This window comes from Rhamphochromis sp. 'chilingali' (assembly GCF_963969265.1).
Source record: "Rhamphochromis sp. 'chilingali' genome assembly, chromosome: 15".
NCBI lineage: Eukaryota > Metazoa > Chordata > Actinopteri > Cichliformes > Cichlidae > Rhamphochromis > Rhamphochromis sp. 'chilingali'.
Window position 1 is genome coordinate 1,375,431 of NC_137942.1, and position 21,319 is coordinate 1,396,749.

At 48.9% G+C, this 21,319-nt stretch overlaps 1 protein-coding gene and 1 long non-coding RNA gene across 4 annotated transcripts in view; one reads left to right on the top strand and one right to left on the bottom strand.

Moving 5' to 3' along the window:
* Window positions 1-21,319, top strand: part of LOC308410829 (CASK interacting protein 2) — a 60,722-nt gene that overhangs the window by 33,607 nt on the left and 5,796 nt on the right. For 2 of the 3 annotated variants that reach the window (XM_080904478.1, XM_080904477.1), the window contains 13 exons: window positions 1,265-1,360; window positions 5,432-5,562; window positions 7,224-7,332; window positions 7,531-7,639; window positions 9,046-9,140; window positions 9,788-9,905; window positions 10,317-10,490; window positions 12,395-12,525; window positions 14,119-14,185; window positions 19,319-19,416; window positions 19,649-19,759; window positions 20,913-21,014; window positions 21,105-21,243. In XM_080904478.1, coding sequence (XP_080760604.1) covers window positions 1,265-1,360; window positions 5,432-5,562; window positions 7,224-7,332; window positions 7,531-7,639; window positions 9,046-9,140; window positions 9,788-9,905; window positions 10,317-10,490; window positions 12,395-12,525; window positions 14,119-14,185; window positions 19,319-19,416; window positions 19,649-19,759; window positions 20,913-21,014; window positions 21,105-21,243 — 1,480 coding nt within the window. The remainder of the gene's footprint in view (window positions 1-1,264; window positions 1,361-5,431; window positions 5,563-7,223; window positions 7,333-7,530; window positions 7,640-9,045; window positions 9,141-9,787; window positions 9,906-10,316; window positions 10,491-12,394; window positions 12,526-14,118; window positions 14,186-19,318; window positions 19,417-19,648; window positions 19,760-20,912; window positions 21,015-21,104; window positions 21,244-21,319) is intronic. The other variant, XM_080904479.1, reaches the window with a different exon arrangement.
* LOC308410831 lies at window positions 1,374-5,422 on the bottom strand. Its single transcript, XR_013974271.1, has 3 exons — window positions 3,254-5,422; window positions 2,865-2,944; window positions 1,374-2,789 (listed from the first exon to the last, which is right to left on the bottom strand). It is a non-coding gene; the product is annotated as an uncharacterized lncRNA (long non-coding RNA).

A 21,319-nucleotide genomic window follows, 5' to 3' on the forward strand; every position in this document is an offset into this window, starting at 1 on the left:
ACACACACGTGCAGACACACACGTACAGACACACACACACACACACACACACACACACACACACACGTGCAGACACACATGTACAGACACACACACACACACACACACACACACACACACACACACGTACAGACACACACACACACACACACGTACAGACACACACGTACAGACACACACACACACACACACACACACACACACGTGCAGACACACACGTGCAGACACACACACACACACACACACACTCAGCTGTTTCCTCTTCAGGTGTGTGTTATTCACAGTGGCAGGTCGAGGTCACTCTGTTAAACACTCTGGGTAATAAATAAGTCCGACAGGAGGGAGGAGCCCAGGTTGGTGGGGATTCAGGTGGTGCTGATGGAGGAGGGAGGGGTAGATTTGGAGCGGTGAGTTTTGGTGGTGCAGCAGCCCAGATGTGAGCCTGAGGAGGAGGAGGGTGTTTGGCTGATGAAATGAATGCAGCAGGTTTGCGGGTTAATCCCGGGTCAGCTGAGTCGTCCCGCTGTCACACACACCGCTCGCAGTTTTGAGGCCAGGATTAGCATGAATGTAGGTGAGTTTACATCCGTGACCCCGACGGTGGCGTGCTAATCTGGACGTTCGAGTCTTGTTTCCAGGTCAGAACAGAGCTGTTAGCAGATCCTCCTGACAGCACGGATGTGAAAGACTAAGAGCTGAGTGTTTGATGTGGAGTCAGATTCACATCGCGCCCTCTAGCAATGATTGATCCGTGACTTCCTGTCCTCCAGGTTTACTTCCTGCTGGACAATGTGCGCCTCGTGTTTGTAGGGCTGCTGTGGTAACAATGACGGCTCACGTGGAGGTCTCAGCATCGCTGACTGATAGTAGCAGAGGATGCAGCGCTGCTAGACGCCGCAGCGCCTCTGTGTCGGCGTTTACAGAAGCTTAGCTTAGCTTAGCCTCCCTTACACCCAACAGTGACGTGCACACTCTCAGCTTCAAGTCAACAAGCTGAACAAAAGTACTGAAAGTGCTGCATCAGCCATTTTCATACACTGCCTGATTATCAGAGGCTCAGAGGGAGCAAACAGACAAATGTCCATGTAAGGTTTGTGTTTAACGCCGGCGCTCGTGGGTGGAGATCATGTGACTGATGAACGCAGGAGCGGCTCTGAACCGAGGACCAGATAAAGAAGGATTATATTCAACTGTGAACCAGGCAAAGCTGAATAAGACTGTAACTGTGTGTGTGTGTGTGTGTGTGTGTGTGTGTGTGTTGCAGTCTGAGATGTTGCTGCAGCATCAGTCTAACCCGTGTCTGGTGAACAAAGCCAAGAAGACTCCTCTGGATCTGGCCTGTGAGTTTGGACGAGTTAAGGTGAGCGCGTGTTTGACGGTCATATAAAGGACTTTTATTCTGCAGTCAGTCTCTGTGCACTTTACACAGATACTGGGAAAGTTCTTAGTTTTGGACTGAACGTCTCTGAAGTGAAAAACGGTCAAAAAAATAAATATGTGATGGATTCAAATTAATCGGTAACAAAAAAGCAAAAGAATAAAAAGGACCAAAGACAAAAGCTGTGTCCTAAAAACGCAGCCCACATCCTTCGGAGGACGTGGCCTTCGTGGTCTACGTGGGCCGCGAAGTGAGCGGCTGTGAAACGGGACGGTCGAACCTTCAGATCAGCGTCACCGCTGTCTGGGTGGAGTTTAATAAACTCGCCGTCTGCTCCTTGCTGTCTAAAATATATCAGGACACCAGAGTAAACTCTCGACCGTCTCACACTCCTGTTTATCAGTTTTCTGTTTGACGTTTATTCAGCTGTGTGAAAAAAAAAAAAAGGAGGAACCCACTCGATGGATTAATAAAGTTTAATTTTATCTAATCTAATAACTTTAATCTCAGCCAAACCGATTTACTGAGGAACAAATCAAACACTGAAAAAAGCCCAACAAGAACATTTTTAGGTTGTCTGAGTGACTCATATATCACGTTTAACCTGAGTAGCGACAGACCGCGGGGGTCTGAAAACGATGAAGCTGGGAGTCCGCTGTTATCGCCCCGGCTCCAGTGACCCTCGACCTCCCGGTCAGCTTTGAGCTGGTGGGTCACAGACGTCTCTGAAAACGTCGCAGCACTTTTGCAAATATGTGATGTCTTGATAAACAGAGCAGATATTTGAAGTTTGCACAGCTACGTTCTCACCTGAAAATATGTTAAAAGTTTATTTTGTGACCCAGAAAGATTAATAAGAGTAATTTTAAAACTTAGTAGCGGCCGCCATTGTTGGAAACTGGAATTGGCTGGGCCGCGCTATGAATTCTGGGATATGATGGGCCATGAAGGACACACCCGACCCATCCTTCAAATCCAGGGAAATGAAGGACGCATTTAAAGGAGTCGATGAATTGGGACGGCCTTCAAATGCGTCCTTTGAAGGATGCAGCCGACGTTTTGGGACCAGTGTTGGGTGTAATGTGTTACTAAGTAACGCGTTACTGTAATTAAATTACTTTTCCACTGAAAAAGTAGAGTAACTGATTACTGTTCATTTTTAGGTATTTTAATTACAGTTACTTACAATGTGCTTGCGTTACATTGTAAAATAATTAAACTCGCTGAATGTCATTATTTAATTTCAATAATTTGTCGTCTAAATGTGAAAGTAAACTCTGCTCTTTAACATGGCTGTAGCGCAGCTGCGCGTCATGTCACACCAGTTTGCTGCACGGTCGTTTTCTACAGCTGAAGCTGTCGGACGAGTGGCTGTTTCATGACGTGGACATGTTCCCGTCTCTTCACTTTTCTGAAACAAGCAGACAAGAACATTACAGTAATATGTAAAAACTATGGGCTGCTGTTCATAGCAGGAGTAACCTACTGAAGCGCCTGACACGGAGCATAGACGAACACTTCTGAGCGATCCTTCATCATCCATGGATAACAGCGCGGCAACTCCTGCTGAGCAGCAAAACCTGATTTTACTTCAGCAGCACAGACGGTGCTTAAAAAATGACTGCAGGCGACACTGTGGAAGAGATGCTGCCGCTGCGTGCTGCAGAGTCTCCGTCTTTAAAAATGTATTTACTATTCAAAGAGTTTAATTTCTATTGTTTGCCCGCTCAAGGTTTAGAGGGATTTTAAGAAGTATTTAGTTAAATTACTTATTTAGTAATTAAGTTACTTTTCTGACACAGTAATTAGATAAGTATTTTAAATACAATGTTGACTAAGTAATTAGTAATTAATTACTTTTTTAATGTAACTTACCGAGCACTGTTTGGGACACAGCTAAAGTTTTTCCCACAGTCTGTGTGAGGAGCCTCCACGGTGGCAGGAAGAGGCGGAGTTCACAGTACTGCCCTTCTGTAGGCTTCCAGAAGTGGGCCAGTAAGACAGTAGAGTGCTTTTAGGAAGCGGGTCTTAAAGACAAGATGAACTGCAGACATACGTGGCACTTTTGCTTTTCCAGCCGCGCTCATCAGGTGGATCGTTCTGTTTTCAGGCTGGATTTGTAGACGACCTCCTGTCAGCCATCTTTGTTCTGAGTCATGTGTTTGTGCTGTTGGAGCTTTTTGAAACGGTCTTGTGCTAACAGACGATCCAACGAGGCTGATTGGATGTTACTGAGCAGTAATCAGTTACGTGCTTTTATCAGCTAGCATAGCCGAAAGCGTAGCGCTCCAATTTGGCCGTTGCACAAAAGCCCAGCGGCCAAAATGCTTCAAAGCCTCCATAAACCAGTGGCTCAGGATTCCCAGTCTGCAGCAGCAGATAGCCCCGGTGCTGATGCTGGGATTTGATGAAGAGGAAAGAGAGTTCACAAAGAAGAGGAACCATGAAGAGGAGCACAGATGTGGTACAGACAGCTGTGACAGCAGCCCAGAGCCGACGTGTCGTACAGCAGATCCTCTCACTCGACGTTTTCAGGATTTCATGACGCTCGTCTTTGGGCACGGGGATGCTGGAGGGTGGAGTCTGTCCCTGTGGGTTACAGACGGCGTCCCCACAAACACGGGTGCACAGACGTGCGTCGGTGAGCTTTGGCCTCAGCTGCCGCTCACGATGTCGGGGCGTGTCGCCCGCAGGTGCTGCGTTTCCGTTAAGCTCCGCCCGATCAGCTGGTGCTCAGCTCCTTCTCCTCAGCGATCAGCCACACGGAGCGACGCTCATCGCCGCGGGTCGGCGTCCCTCCTGATGATGTTCCTCTGATGATACGAGGGATCCAAACCAGCTTCTGCTGCCACAGTTTTGTTTTACTCGTGTTGTCTCCTCGGTTCAGCTGAACTTCTCTTCACCCAGGTGTACTCACCTGAGCTGCAGTGTGGCCGTGTGGCCATTCAAGAGTTTCATAACTGCTCTCCGAGGTCATTTATCAGCTCCTCATCACTGACCTGCAGGAATCCTCCTCTGAGAGAACAGAGGGAGAATACAGTTGGTACAGTACTTTCGTTAGTGCTTATTTTCACGTTCAACGCAGCAATCCTGTATGTCAGTTTGGGGGCGGGGTCATCGGGTTCACATGAGCGCACTGCTGCCTAAAGCGTCCAGCTGTGTCTCACACTAAACATCTGGATTGTGTCACTGATGTGTTAGCTCATGCTCACCTGCGTGGTCGTCTGCAGGTGGAGCCGTGCTGTGGGTGTAGCGAGTGAACGAAAACATGCTGAACGTGGAAGATTTGACAACTGATGGACCGACGGCGAAGCTAGCACTCATTACGTGACCTGTCAGCTGTCCGCACGCACAGGCTGACGATGATGATGGTGATGGTAGCCAGTCCAGTCATTACCAAAAAGAGTAAAGAGGTGCTACGTGTCTACCAGTCTCATCTTAAGTCTCAGCTTTCTCCACTTCCTGTTTCACAGGATGTCCGTCCAGGATCAACCTTCATAAACCTGCTTGAAGCCCAAAACTTCAGGATTTGGAATTTGGGAAGTTTAAAAGCGCTCAGGAGGAGTCTGTTTTCTAGAACGGGGAGGACAGGGAGCTGACGTCAGCTGGGATGACAAACACGAGCACGTGTGGGAGATATCAACCCAAACCTTCATAATTATCAACATAGCACAGGTCGTCCATCGCCCTGCTGTCCACACGTTTCTGCAACCAGACGAGTGGAAACGAGTAATCCACGACCTGTTATTGTTTTGCTCTGTCGTCCATGAAACAAAGTCTGACGTGTTCGTGTGTGATCGGCCGTGAACGTGATCCCTGGTTTGACGTCACCGTGTCCTGGATCATTTTGAATAGAAATCACTGAAACTCTGAGGAAAGAACGTCCAAGTCACAGGGACCTGGTGATCTTATAATTATGGGATGTTTGTTTGTGATCTGTGTTAATGAGCTGAATCTTCCCGAGCTTTGGCTCTGCTGTGGAAACAGGAATCACGATGCACCGTGGGAGCTTCTGACTCTGGGAAACTTCTTCTCTTTGACTCCTCCCCTCAGGTGGCCCAGCTGCTGCTGAGCAGTAACATGGTGGTGGCGCTGCTGGAGGGCGAGAGGAAGGAGCCGATGGACTCGGCCTTCACCACCCCGCTGCACCTCGCCGCTCGCAACGGGCACAAGGACGTCATACGGTGAGACGAGAGCGCTTCATAACTCTGCGTGTGTGTGTGTGTGTGTGTGTGTGTGTGAATACGCTGAGTGTGAAAGTGAGTGTGAGCTGCAGAGATGCTGCAATCAGAGGGCAGAGCTCCTGTGGTCTGTGGTGTAACCGCTGAGCCGGCACACTCGCACGGGGATGGTGGAGCTGGCTCAGTGTGTGTGTCTGTGTCTGTGTATGTGTGTGTTTTTATTTCTGGGAGTCTTCTTCATGCCTCGCATTCCCTGCAGAGATATGAAATCCACTACAACGTCTGTGACCCAGTTTCACAGCTTTTCATCCCGCTTACAAGTATTCCTCTGTGTGTGTGTGTGTGTGTGTGTGTGTGTGTGTGTGTGTGTGTGTGTGTGTGTGTGTGTGTGTGTGTGTGTGTGTGTGTGTGCAGCTGAATCTAACAGGCAGTATTTTAGACGTTTATTTTCACCTGCTGAATAATAAGTGAGAGAAAATGAGGCCGAGCTGTTTCACTGAATCAAGGCTCTTCTTTCCTGCGCTGTTTGTTTCAGTGTGAAACTGATAATATCACTGACACCATCATCACTGGGGCTGGGCCACATCATACCGTTCACGGTAATACCGGTATAATGTTGGGCAACGATAAGAAAATGAAATATGGCGTAAATATGGGTAACACGCGCACGCGTGTTTTCATACGCAGATGGTGTCGACGCAGAATGAGGAGGGCGAAAGCGGATTGTTGAATGAAACCATGAACCTGAACTGGTTTGTAAAATGCTGCAGCTTCACTGGTGTGGAACTGGTTTAGCTTTTGTCCGTCAGACACACAACAAAGCACTATTTTTGGTAGCGCATGCTAGCGGGCCGTCGTTATTACCGTGTTGTTTGGAAAATACGGCGCACTTAAAATCAATCCTTTGATTTTTCTGAAAGTCGACAGAGCCCCTTATAATCCTGTGTGCCTTATGTATGAACTCTGGTTGTGTTTACTGACCTCGAAACCATTTTATGTGCACGGCGCTCGAAAATCTGTCAAATGTTTCAGTACGACTTTGCTAAGCTACGAAGCCGCACCGCTTGATGGATTGTGGGAGCATTACGGCTGTCGTAGGCGGAGCCTCGCGGAGTGATACGTACTGTGCTTCAGCATAATATTACAGTGTTGTGTGTATATAACCTCGTTAAGTTTTGTGGATGTTATACATGGTTATGCTGAGGATGTGTCGGCCAGTTTCCACTGGAAATGCCTTTTGGTTAAACTGTCAGCGAGGAGTTTGCACAAGTAACAGCTGCTTGTTTAAGTGAAAATACATTGATGGGTTTTGCACTAATAAAGTTGTGGAGTTTTGTCTCGTGTCAGTTATATCGTTATTGCACATTTTCAAATGTATATCGTGACAAATATTTTTGACCATATTGCCCTGCCCTAATCATCATCACTGATATCATCATCATCATCACTGATCACTGTAATACTGCACAGTTCAAGGCAACAAGAGTGAAGAGAAGTGCGTCCATCCCACCTGCTGTTAGTAACAAAGCTCATTATTAGGACTCGGCTCAGTGTGTGCAGCTACAGTAACTGTGTGAAATGTGCAGACGTGTGTAGCAGGAGACATTCGGCCGAAACAGGGATGTAAAATCAGCCCCGGCTGTGAGTCGTTGCTCTGCTTTCAGGCTGCTGCTGAAGGCCGGCATGGACATCAACAAGACCACCAAGTCTGGAACAGCTCTGCACGAAGCGGCGCTGTACGGGAAAACTGAAGTGGTCCGACTGCTGCTGGACGTGAGTTTATTTCCTGCATCGTGTGTGTTTGTGCATGTGTGAAACATCTGCAGTATCTGTTTAAAACATTCGGTTGATGTCCAATGAAATTCAGATTGAGATTTGATGGATGATTAATGGATGCGATGCTGTGAGTGAAGAGCGGGTCCTGCAGCGATATCACTGAAACAGCTTCGTGTTGTGTTGTTGTCGGTGCAGGCCGGAGTGGACGTGAACATCCGAAACACCTACAACCAGACGGCGCTGGACATCGTCAACCAGTTCACCACCTCGCACGCCAGCAGGGACATCAAACAGCTGCTACGAGGTCCAATCAAACCCAGCTCGGCTTCCTCCTCGCTCCCCCACCACGTCTGCTCTGCCTCAGCTCCAAATGCGCTTCTTAAACACGAGATCTGTGACACAAAGCGTTGCTCTGCCGTGCTTCCACCTGACCACCTGATCACAGCGGCCGCGTATAAATCTGCAGTTACATAACGTTAAACTCTTATCTGTCGTTGTCATGGCTTCAAAGAGCAGATCCAGCATCAAAGTTAGCGGCGCTGCACATGCGGCGCGTGAGCGCGCTCCGTACTCCTGCAGCGTTTGAAGCTCCTGTGGGAACAGACTGAGGGAATAATGAGCGGTTGTGTTGAAGCAGTGATTGAAACTCGGACGGAGACTTTCCCGCCTCGTTTACTGCTGCCGAGCGGAGATGAATAATTGGTCCGCGCTCGGCCGGCACGCGCCGCAGATGAATTATTGATGTGAGCTGTTAGCGCCTGCGTCAGCAGCCGCTCGTGTGTGGTGCAGAGTCGGGCTGACAGTCGAATGTGTTTCAGCTTCTATAGAAAACGTTTGCTTGTTATTCTCTGCGTGCGCTGTCTCGCTCCGTCTTTGTGGAAGTGCTGAAAGTCACAACGTGGAAGTTTCCTCCGCATTAAAATTTCAGGCCTGCTGTTATTAGACGCTTATTCCTGACACTCCGTTTATTTCACTGAACTCAAACTAAGACTCGGCAACATTTTAGCCGAAGAAGGTACGGCGTCGGCTAACATCACGTGAGATGTGTTGGTTCCTTCTCAGTTCACGGTGTTTGTCGCCACAGTCGCTGCAGAAGCATCCGTGTTCTTGTTGCGTCTCACAGTCCAAACACACGCTACCTAATAAAACTCTGAGCGTTTCACGGCCAAACAAAAGTAAAATGAATTTCACCGAAAACTAGAGACTGAACAGAAAACAGCTCAGAGATACAAAAGAACGATGCTGCTTATTCACTCACACTTCCTGTGCAACAGCGAGTGATAAATAATACATGTGGATATTTACACTGTTATATCCTGACATATTCTGCCAAGCTAATGAGTCATTTCCACGTTTGTAATCAGGAGAAAATGAATCAGCGTTTGTGTGTGACGGTGTTCGGGATAACTATCGAGCTCATAAAAAGATGCTTACAGCAAACTGCACACCTGGACTGAAGCTAGCAGCGCAGCTGAAGTCGTTTTAGCGCTGACATTAGCCGTAACGAACTCAGCTAAAATAAGCTCATTTTGCATACGTTTGTTTTTGTAAATACGATTTTTAGCTTTTAATAATTAGTGCCTTAAAGTTCTGCTCATACATATTTGGATGCTGTTTATTAGCTGTGAAATGACACAAGTCGTAACTTTAAAAACTAAAAATGAACCTGTTGTTTTTGTTCTCACCTACTTCCTGTTTGTGTTTCTTCAGATGCGACGGGCGTTTTGCAGGTCAGAGCTCTGAAGGATTACTGGAACCTCCACGATCCCACCGCCCTCAACGTCCGGGCCGGAGACCTGATCACGGTGAGGCGCCCGGGCTTTGACCTGCCAGCTGAGGGGATGCAGATGGAGCCACGGAAAATTACAGCTCATTAAACAAAACACATTTATCTGTGTGTGAGATGTGACGAGTGTTAGGCCCACGTTTAGTTTTTTTAAATGCAGCATGAAATCACAATCGCGCCTCAGAGGCAGGCGGAGACAAGTCCGCACTTCCTGTATGAAGGTGGCGTGTGTCACACCGAGTTCAGTCAGGATGATTTCATATGAACTAACCACAGATCTGAGCCACTTCCTGTGAGTGAGTCACGCAGGTGAGCAAAGCCGAAGGTGTCGAGGTGATGCAGGTACGAGGCCTCGTGTTGAGACCTGCGTTCAGTGTTAAACCTGACGGAGGCCGGCGGGGGAGGCGCAGCGCTCCCGTTCTTGTGTAAACAGCAGGAAAACCCAGACTCTTCTCCGGGAGGTGTGAAGTAGTAAAACAGCATTTGCAGTCAAAGCTCTGCTGGTGACGCACTTCATAGTTATTCCAAACTAATACGTCTTAATTAAGCCTTTGATGAGCTGCTGCCGCGAAACGCTAACCCGAACATTTGACGTGTAGCTCGTTCTCACTGAAACCATCCTCGAATGATGCTGTGATCTGAGGTTAAGGCTGAGGTCCTTTGCAGGTGTTGGAGCAGCACGTGGACGGACGCTGGAAAGGCCACATCCACGACAGCCAGAGAGGCGTGGACAGAGTGGGCTTCTTCCCCCCGACCATCGTGGAGGTCATCAGCAGGAGGAACGGTCAGTCGGTGCGAGGTCGCTGCTTTAAAAATGTTCTCGCAGGCGTCGGCTGAGGGGTCAGGTGCACCCACCTGTCTGTTAGTCGCAGCATCAGATACGTCTCTCTGTCACACACAGAGGCCCAGAATCAGATAAATAAGGATTGTTTTGAGCTGGGAATCATGCAAAGCCCCCCCTCAGTGTGAGTAGAACGAGTCTTCACTTCCTGTAGGAGTCGATCGATTTAAAACCCCGCCCCCTCCCCCCCTCCACCTGAGACAGAAACTAATCCGCTTGCTTGCAAACCATCCCATGCTCCTCGCTCCGCCTTCCAGCATCCATCTCTCCATCCACACCACATAATCACTCACCTCCACCTCTAACCATCAGCTTGATAACCTCCCCCTCCTCCCTCCCCCGTCTCGCCTGTAGGGGGCACCCTCTCCCGGCACGCCTCTCTGCCCACCCAGCGCCAGCAGTTGCTGTCCAGAGCCCCCCTCTCCTCCAGCCTCAGCTCCGCCCCTCAGACCGACGACTCCTACGCTCTGTATGCACCCCCCACCCACGTGGTGCTGCCGCTGCCCAACGGCCTCACGACCAGCGCAGGTACACACACACACTCACACACACTGTCGTGGTGTCGCTGTGCTGATTGGTCAGTTTGTTGCTCCATTGTTTCAGATCTGTTACTGCTGTTCTCATGTTCATGGATCATTTTAAAACCACGCCTTCTTCTCTCACACACACCACAGTAACGTCACACTGCAGAGCGTGTGTGCAGATGTTAGCCGTGTTACATGCTCCGCCTCCTCCACACAGGCTGCGTCTTTGGCAAAACTTTAGAAAAAGAACGTGATGCTAATGATCCACGGCTAACACTGCAGCCACACGCACAGATCACAAAGGTGTGTGTGTGTGTGTGTGCGTGCACGCGTGTGTGTGTGTGTGTGTGCGCGTGAGTGTGTGTGCGTGAGTGTGTGCGTGAGTGTGTGTGCGTGTGTGTGTGTGTGTGTGTGTGTGTGTGTGTGCGTGCACGTGTGCGTGCGTGCGTGTGGGGTCCTTCCTGTCACCGTGTCTTTGAGGTGACTCATCACTCACCTGCACAGGTGTGACTGTAGCTTGAACCCTGACCTGTGTCCTGCACCTCAGCCCACCCCCTCAGTCAGCCCCCCTCCCCTTCCCTGACAGAACCAGGTCCATCCGAGTCTCTGTGTCTGATAGGTTCGTCTCCGAGCCGTCTGTCTCAGTCTGGGTGTCCCTTTGAGGACATCTGGGTTCTCAGGGACTCGTGTCATGGTAAGAGCCCCCCACTAACGTCAGCTCTTCCTCCCCGGCTGCTCTGAAGCTGCTCCGCTGCCCGCTCAACGCTCTGCATCAGGACCCCACACACCAAGACCGCCAAACGCCCCTCACTCAGTCTCAGGGCGCCTCCTGTAGCTGCCTGGCTTTACCTCGGGCCTCCTCGTGATGTCTCAAGTTGCTTCATGTTGTCGAATAATCGTTTGTACGTCTGTTCGCGCCCTCTGATGTCACCAGTGCTATCACTTCCACCATGACGCCGAGTCTGTTTGAGAGGGGAAGCTCCCAGAGAAAGCAAACAGGAAGTTGGCTTCAGATGTCGAGCTTTAGTGCTCAGTAGCAGAAAGTTCAATCTTTTCAGCAGCGAGGTGAGCGTGCTGAGAGCTAAAAGGCTGTTCCTGGCTCAAAACACACTTTGAAATAATCTAAGAGTTTAGGAAGTTTGAGACGTGGTGGTCTGCTGATCGCAGCTGGACTTTTTAGGTTCTTGAACACGTTTCTCCTCTGACTTCACGCCTTCGGATGGCAGCTGAAACATCTTCAGGAACCTGAAACAAAGTCCAGTTACGTCCAGCTTCAGCGGCTCAGGCGACCCTAACCTGTACGAGTGAGAGAAACCTCCACCGCTCCAATGTATGACTGAATGAGATGGTCAGTCCTCTCTTTCAGACCTGCTGCAGCTGAGACTTTACCTCACAGCACTCAAAACTAAATGCAGATACATCATTTAGTCCCCTCGCCGCTCGTCACGCCAGTTGTGTGAAACCAGCCGTTAAAGAAAAGGCGGGAGAGTCGTCCTGGTGTGTCGGGTCCAAACACTCTGAATGATGCGCTGTGTTGCCTGCTTCAGCCTGAACTCGCGCTCTGAGCGCCGGGCTCCCACAGGGGAGTTTGCAGAGCTGCGTTTGTGAGCACGGATCAGGTGTGTTTGAGGAAATGTTGTGCATGATTCGATGCTTTTCTCTCAGCGGCGGCGGATCAGCGGGAGAATCTTTTGATCCTGACGTGATTCCGGGTCGATTGAGAAGCTTTCCAGCTGCTCGTGCAGCTCAGGTAGATGTTGCACGAGCAGCTTCCCGGTCAGACTCGTGCCTGCAGCTGTGCTCCCACGCATCCCGTCCGCCACCCCCCATCTCCCCCAGCTTCCTCCAGCCTGACGTGCGTTGATGGTGGCTGGCGGGTTTGTTCATTGTCGTGTTTTTGGTTTGCAGCTGGAGACAGAAACAGCGTCGGGAGCACCGGCAGCGTGGGCAGCACCCGCAGCGCCGGCAGCGGGCAGAGCACTGAGAGCAGCCACGCCCCCAACGGACTGCAGCACCACGCCAGTCACCATGATAACAAGGTACAGCGGATGCACGTGGACACATAAGCACCTTTTTTTGAGCCCGTTTCTCAGATTTGGAAACTTTAATCTGGGCGAGTCTCTGATTTGAATACAGAAATGTTTTGACTGAGTCGGTTTCACTACCACAGCCCCACTGTGACCTTTGACCCCCTGAAACACACTTTTATTGATTTCTGGAAAAGGATTTAGGAGTTTACATAAACAGACCTCGGTAAGCTCAGGTGTCACGAATCACGTGAAACACAGAATTAGATGAGGAAATGACATGTGACTCCTGACACGCCGAGTACATCTGATGGCTGCAGATGCTACAGACAGCTTGTGTTTTCAGTTCTGCCCTGTGAGAAGTTATCACTGCACTGTGGATGGAAACATTTCATATTTGACTTGAACTGAGTGAACGCTCACATGTCTTATTATTGCTTTTATCAGTTTACAAAAGAAGAAGAAGGGGGGAGGATTTACTGAGTAATGCTGGAAGTCGGATTCCAAGGCTGGAAAAGTGTTTCAGGAATCGCCCCCACACCTTGTAAAACTTGCCGCTGTTATTACTAATCGCATACCGGATCTTTTCAAGGCTCAGATAATACATAAGGTCCCTCAGCCATTGAGCCTGGCTGGGCAAAGGGGCAGCCCTCCATCTAGCTACAAGGGAGGCGAAGGAGAGCGTGCAACGCTGTGACGAGGTCAACCGTGCATCAGCCTCCCCGGTGGTGCCAAAAAGAGCAACTAATGGATTAGGATCCATATGGTGTCCAAGAGTTAGGGACAAGGTTTGAAATATATCTCTCCAGGCTAGGGCACGCCCAGAACATATGGATAAGGGAAGCCTCCGCACTCCCACACTTATCACAAGAGGGGTCAACATTCGGATACGTACGAGATAGTTTGACTTTGGAGAGATGGAACCTATGCACGACCTTAAATTGTAAAAGACAGTGGCGGCACATTAAGTCTCGTGTATCCATAGACAATGACTGATTTAAATCTTGTTCCCAGGCCGTTGTAATCCAATCTATCGAGGAAACGTTCATGCTCACCAGCCTGTCATAGATAAGAGATAAACCCTTTACGTGTTGGAACTAGAGTAAGGTGCATATCCCCTGGGCTTGCAGCTGGAGCTACCGGGAAATTTGGAATCTGAGATTGAAGGAAATGTCTGATCTACACATATCTGCAAAGATGTGTACGTGGGAGATTAAACTTTTCAGAAAGCTGAGCAAAAGATGTAAAGGTATTGTCAAAAAACAGATCATTGAAACATGTAATGCCCCTGTCATGCCAGTCTCGAAATATAGGATCAGATAATGATGGCTGAAAAAAGGGTTAGAGAAAATTGGACTCATAAGGGAGAAGTCTGTTAATCCAAAATGCTTATCACATTAATGATTTGAATACCTGAGAGTCAGACTCAGTAAAAGCTCCTAAACTGACCTAAAGATTTGCTGAAATCTCTCGTGTCACGATTTGCACAGATTTGCCTTTGCATTTATAGTTTTTCTTCTAAATTATTTTATTTTGTGTGTTGATGTGAAGCTCTGTGCTGCTCGCTGACTGCGCCGCTGCTGTTTTACATGTTTTTATGTGCAGGCGGCGCCCTCTGCTGTTGATCCAGGGCAGTCTGCAGACTTTGGCAGGCCGGCCGATCATCCTGCAGGTACCTATTCAGTTCAATTCAATTCATTATATTACAATAATACACACAGAGAAAAACCCCAAAATCATATGACCCCCTATGAGCAGAAAAACCCCCTTATAAGAGGAAGTAACCTGAGGCTCAGGGAGGGGCGGGGCCATCTGCTGCGACTGTCTGTGTGTTGAACAGTGTTGGGGACTAACAGAATACATGTACTGGTGTTACATATTTAAAATACAAAATATGAGTATTCCCTTACAGTTACCGTTTAAATAGGTGGTAATCAGAATACAGTTACTTTGTTGAAATAAATAGAATACTCGGCGGTCATTTCCTGTTTCATATGTTAGGCTATCCCCTCTCTATGCTTTCTCCAATTTTGGTGATTAAATGCAGTGGAGGGTAGGTGTAGGTCAGTTGGATGAGCATGCAAGCATATGGTGCATAGCTGAGAGCGGCCGGCCCGTGTTCAAGTACGACCCGCGGCACTTTACTCAATTTCCTTCTGGGATTAATACACTGATTCTCATTGCTGAAAACCCAAACAAAACACTCAATAAGAGGCTCTAATGTAAGCGTCCTGTTAATAGTGTCAGTTACGCAATGGACCCGGAGCCAGCACAACAGAGCCAGCAGTGCACGGGCAGGAATTCTTACTTGGAATTTCCAACACCACTCCTTAAGAAGAATTGGATTCAGTATCTTCGATGTTCTATTGCTGTGTGATTTTTATTACTATTAATGAAGGCTACTCTCCACCGAGCTAACATTATTAGCTGGCGTTAGCTGAGGTTAGATCATAGACTGTTAGACTGTTTGTAAATACTCAAGATTTCCTGAGAACACAGCGCAATCTTTCCACAATTGGAACGGCAGTGTACTTGATGACATCACAGCTCCATCCCCTCTTAATTTAACTGATTAATATTTGCAATGGAAATTACACATGACATAAAACTTACTAATGATGTAGTAGATTTCTTTAAGAAAAAAAAGGTAATTTCAAAAAGTATTTTAAGCACTTTGGCAAGATTTGCTTTTATGTATCATCTGTTTCATAATGTCTAATAAGCTTCATACAGTTAAGCACAATCACTACATGACAGAAACACAAGCTTAATCTCTCTTAATAAACATAGTACACATGTATGCCTGAATGAAAACAAACAGCTGAGATGTTAGAACACTTTCAGCCTTCAGGATCTCCACGTATTAACATGCTGTTTTTAGACTTGATGGATAGCATTAACAACCTGCTAGCTGCAAATAATCATGTGCAGTTCCACATGATTATTAACAGACAAAAAGAAAACATATTACTGATACAGAAATATTTTTCTATACGAGATCGCTGCAAAAAGTGCAGCCTTACCTAATGCCCACCTTACTGTTACTCATTTTATATTAAGATTAAAAAATCTAGTTGATATTGGTATGGTGAGCAACCTTCAGCAATAGTAATAAATCACACAGCAATAGTACATCCATCCATCCATCCCTTTTCTTCCGCTTATCCGGGGCCGGGTTGCGGGGCAGCAGCCCAAGCAGAGAAGCCCAGATCTCCCTCTCCCCAGCCACCTCCTCCAGCTTATCCGGGGGTGGTGTTCCCAGGCCAGCCGAGAGATATAATCTCTCCAGCGTGTCCTGGGTCTGCCCCGGGCCCTCCTCCCAGTGGGACATGCCCGGAAAACCTCGCCCAGGAGCCGCCCAGGAGGCATCCTTGTCAGATGCCTGAACCACCTCAGCTGGCTCCTTACAATGTGGAGGAGCAGTGGCTCTACTCTGAGCCCCTTCCGAATGGCCGAACTTCTCACCCTATCTCTAAGGGAGAGGCCAGCCACCCTTCGGAGGAAGCTCATTTCCGCCGCTTGTATCCGCGATCTCGTTCTTTCAGTCACTACCCACAGCTCGTGGCCATAGGTGAGGGTAGGTCGACCGGTAAATTGAGAGCTTCGCTTTTACACTCAGCTCCCTCTTCACCACAACAGACCAGTACAGCGTCCGCATCACTGCAGCCGCACCAATCCGTCTGTCGATCTCCCGCTCCCTTCTCCCATCACTCGTGATCAAGACCCCGAGATACTTAAACTCCTCCACTTGGGGCAGGAACTCATCCCTGACCCGGAATGGGCACTCCACCCTTTTCCGGCTGAGGACCATGGCCTCAGATTTGGAGGTGCTGATTGTCATTCCCACCTCTTCACACTCAGCTGCGAACCATTCCAAGGCAAACTGGAGGCCATCACTCGATGAAGCCAACAGGACCACATCATCTGCAAAAAGCAGAGATGAGATCCTGAGACCACCCAAGTGAAAGCCTTCCGCCACTTGGCTACGCCTAGAAATTTTGTCCATAAAAACTACGAACAGAATCGGTGACAAAGGGCAGCCCTGGCGGAGCCCATCACCCACTAGGAACAAGTCCAACTTATTGCCGGCTATGGGGACCAAGCTCTTGCAATGGTCGTATAAGGACTGAATGGCCAAACACCCCATACTCCCGGAGCACTCCCCATAGAACCCCCCTGAGGGACACGGTCGAATGCCTTCTCCAAGTCCACAAAACACATGTAGACTGGTTGTGCAAACTCCCATGCGCCGAGAGGATAAAGAGCTGGTCCAGTGTTCCACAACCAGGGCGAAAACCGCATTGTTCCTCCTGTATCAGAGGTTCGACTAGCGGACAAACTCTCCTTTCCAGCACCCTGGCATAGACTTTCCCAGGGAGGCTGAGGAGTGTGATTCCCCTGTAGTTGGAACACACCCTCCGGTCCCCTTTCTTAAAGATGGGGACCACCGCTCTGGTCTGCCAGTCCACAGGTACTGCCCCTGATCTCCACGCAACATTGCAGAGACCTGTCAACCAAGACAGCCCTACAACATCCAGAGCCTTCAGGAACTCGGGGCGGACCTTGTCCTCCCCAGGGGCTCTGCCACCAAGGAGTTGTAACTGCCTCAGTGACCTCGCCCCCAGAGATTGGTGGGTCATCCCCTTCGTCCCCAGACTCTGGCACGTCTTCCGTGGTGGAAGCAGTGGGATTAAGGAGATCCTCGAAGTATTCCTTCCACCGCCTGACAATTTTCTCAGTCGAAGTCAGCAGCACTCCACACGCACTATACACAATACAGGTAGAGCACCACTTTCCCCTCCTGAGTCGCCGGACAGTTTGCCAGAATCTCTTCGAGTCAGTCCCAAAGTCTTTTTTTCCATAGCCTCTCCAAACTCCTCCCACACCCGAGTTTTTGCTTCTGCCACCCCCCGCTGCATTCTGCTTGGCCTGTCAGTACCTATCAGCTGCCTCCGGAGTCCCACAGGCTAACCAAGCCCGATAGGACTCCTTCTTCAGCTTGGTGGCTCCCCTCACCTCTGGTGTCCACCATTTGGTTCAGGGATTACCACCATGACAGGCACCAACTACCTTGCGCCCGCAGCTAAGTGCAGCGGCTTCAGCAATGGAGGTGCTGAACATGGTCCATTCGGACTCAATGTCCCCAGTCTCCCTCGGAATGCTGTTGAAGCTCTGCCGGAGGTGTGAGTTGAAGATCTCGCGGACCGGGGCCTCTGCTAGACGTTCCCAGCACACCCTTACTGTACGTTTGGGCACGCCAGGTCTGTCCAGTGTCCTCCCTCGCCACCTGATCCAACTCACCACCAGGTGTTGATCAGTTGACAGCTCAGCCCCTCTCTTTACCCGAGTGTGCAAAACATAAGGCCTCAGGTCTGGTGATAGGATTACAAAATGGATCATCTACCTGTGGACTAGAGTTTCTTGGTGCAACGTGCACTTATGGACACTCTTATGTTCGAACATGGTGTTCGTTATGGCCAAACTGGTTTGCACAGAAGTCCAGTAACAAAACACTGCTCGGGTTCAGATCCGGGAGGCCATTCCTCCCAATCACACTCTTCCAGGTCTCACTGTCGTTGCCCACGTGAGCACTGAAGTCTCCCAGTAGGACAACAGAGTCCCCAGGGGGAGCTACCTCCAGTGCCCCAACCAGGGACTCCAAAAAGGCTGGGTACTCTGAACTGCCACTCGGCGCATGAGCACAGATGACAGTCAGACCCGTTCCCTGACCCGAAGGAGAAGGGAACAAACCCTCTCGTCCACTGGGAGAAACCCCAACATACCAGCAGCAAGCCGAGGGGATAACAAGATACCCACCCCAGCCCGACGCCTCTCACCAGGGCCAACTCCAGACCGAGACAGAGTCCAGGCCCTACAGGAGACTGGTTCCAGAGCCCAGGCCATGCGTTGAGGTGAGCCCGACTGTACTGGTACCTCTCAACCTCACGCACTAACTCGGGCTCTTTCCCCACCAGAGAGATGACATTCCATGTCCCAGTTGCCAGTCTTTGTAGCTGGGAATCGGTCCGCCAGGACCTCCGCTTCTGGTTGCCACCCGACTCACATTGCACCCGACCCCTACGGTGAGTCGTGCGGTGGTGGGCCTGCAGAAAGATGGGCCCATCTCCCTTTTTCGGGCTGTGCCCGGCCGGGCCCCATGGACTAAGGCCTGGCCATCAGACGCTCGCCCTCGGGTACCCTCCCTGGGCTTGGCTCCAGGGTGGGGCCCCAGTAACCCTATCCCGGGCAGGGTGAACTGTTCCCTCGGTGGTATTTTCATAGGGGTCTCCTAAATCACTCTTTGTCTGGTCCCTCACCCAGGACCAGTTTGCCATGGAAGACCCTACCAAGGGGCTAGCCACCAGACAACATAGCCCCTGGGATCCCTGGGACACACAAACCCCTCCACCGCGATAAGGTAGCGATTCGCAGAGGGGCATAGTACTTTCATATAGTTGTAAAAAGCATGATAATATATTAAGTAATCCAAATTATTCAGAATATGTTACTCTCATTGAGTAATGTAACCGAATATGTTACAAAATACATTTTGGGCCATGTAATCTGTAATCTGTAGTGGAATACATTTTAAAAGTAATCTTCCCAACACTGGTCTTAAATCACATCTGAAATTACGATAAAAGTCGTAATGCACCATCTGTGAAGCAGAGATATGTTCTGCAGCAGCATACATTGGTCCTTCCGTTCCATTTCCTGCCTTATTTTACCTCCTGTCACTTTGAGGTGCTGCAGTAAATAATATCTAAGGTGTGTTTGATCTGCGTTGATCATCTCCTTCGTGTAGGCGGGACTCCTCGGAGGCAGACAGTGACGGTGCAGAGACCTGCAGAGCAGAGCTTCTCCCAGCAGTTTGTTCGTCCTCAGCAGCTGCTGGATGGGAAGGTAAAAAGCAGCACTTTAAAACCAACTTCATGCTGTTAGTTTTTGTTTTGCATCACAATAATTTGCACATCAGCGTGGGAAAGTTCCAGAAAGCAGGTTTAACAGACTGAGAGTTTACATAAACCTGATTCCTCTGAGCTGGCCTCTGGTTCTATTTAAAAGCTGTAACTAAAAGAAGTAAGATCTTACTTGCGTGTATCACCTGATGAATTAATGTCTGTGTGTGTTTTAGGATGCAGAAGCCATCTATCAGTGGCTAAGTGAGTTCCAGCTCGAGCAGTACACCGGAAACTTCCTGAACGCTGGATATGATGTACCGACCATCAGCAGGATGACCCCTGAGGTGACCCTTCACTCCTTTATTAAAAAAGAACTGCACAACTTCTGTTGAAGTCATCCGCCCTCAGTATCAACATAGGATGACCCAAATTTAGACCCACTGCATCAGAACCAACCCAAAGGAAAACAAACTGCATCTCCATCTAAGAGGACCCCTGACATAAACAGGTCCCAGCACACTTGGACCTGATTCACAATGACCTGAACACACCCTGCAGGTTTTAGATCCTTGTACTCTTCTCCCATGACTTCTGCGTTTTCTTTTTACACTCATTGTGGCATTGTGATTTCACTTAAATGACAACCTCCGGAGCTGATAAAATGAGGCTAGCGCTGAACCACCAAAAGCTGCAGTTTCTCCAACACCCAGGAGGGGCAGCAGTGAGTTAGTCCCCATAAACTCCCATGTTAAAACTTTACAGCTGAAACAAACGTGTTTACAGCCTGATACACAAACTGTTTGATTTATGTAGATGACTTCCTCCTTCATAAAATATAATAAAATTCTAGAATTCTATTAGATGTCATGAAAAAATAATTTTCCAGATCCACGCCGCTTGTTGCCCAAAGGTTTCTGTTTCCAAAAAAAAGCTCACAAGCTTCAAAAACCAACAGGTGACATCACAGTGGTGACAGAACTTTTTATAAATGTTAGAAAGAAAAATTAGAAGCGAAACGTTTGTAAATGTGTAAATTCATCCATCCATCCATTCGCTTCCGCTTATCCTTTTCAGGGTCGCGGGGGGCGCTGGAGCCTATCCCAGCTGTCATAGGGCGAGAGGCAGGGTACACCCTGGACAGGTCGCCAGTCTGTCGCAGGGCCAACACACAAGGACAGACAACCATTCACACTCACAGTCACTCGCACATTCAATTCACTATTTATTCCGGTTTAAAATGATCTAAAGATCAGTGAAAGTTAAAGAGTATTTCATAATTCGAAAATATTCTTGACACAATGTAAAAACTTACAAATTACAGAACCTTTTTTTCATAGACAGATTCTTCTTTGTGATTAACTGAATAATCCAGTGAAGTATTGACCCGTGTCACGCTGACTGTAAACCACTGATATAAACTCAGTCTCAGATGCAGTCTCAGGACTATGCGGCTCTGCGTGTGGCGTGTGGTGACTCACTGATGTTTAATGTGTGCAGGATCTCACGGCCATCGGAGTGACCAAACCAGGACACCGCAAGAAAATCTCCATTGAGATCAACAACCTGAACATCCCCGAGTGGCTGCCAGAGTACATCCCAGTAAGACTGTCCGCTGTTTCGTGCACACACTGCTGCATAATAAGATCAATACTTTTCACCTGATCCAACTCACGTGGCCTTTTCTCACAGTCTGATCTCTGCGAGTGGCTCAGTGCCATCGGCCTCCCACAGTACCACAAAAAACTCTCAGAAAATGGCTATGACTCCATCAGCATCGTCAAAGACCTCACCTGGGAGGATCTGCAGGAGATCGGCATCACCAAGCTGGGTGAGGACTCGTTGGATCTTTGAGTTTGTGGACTGTGTTTCTGTCTGTGTTTTGAGTCTGATAATTCAATTTGCTT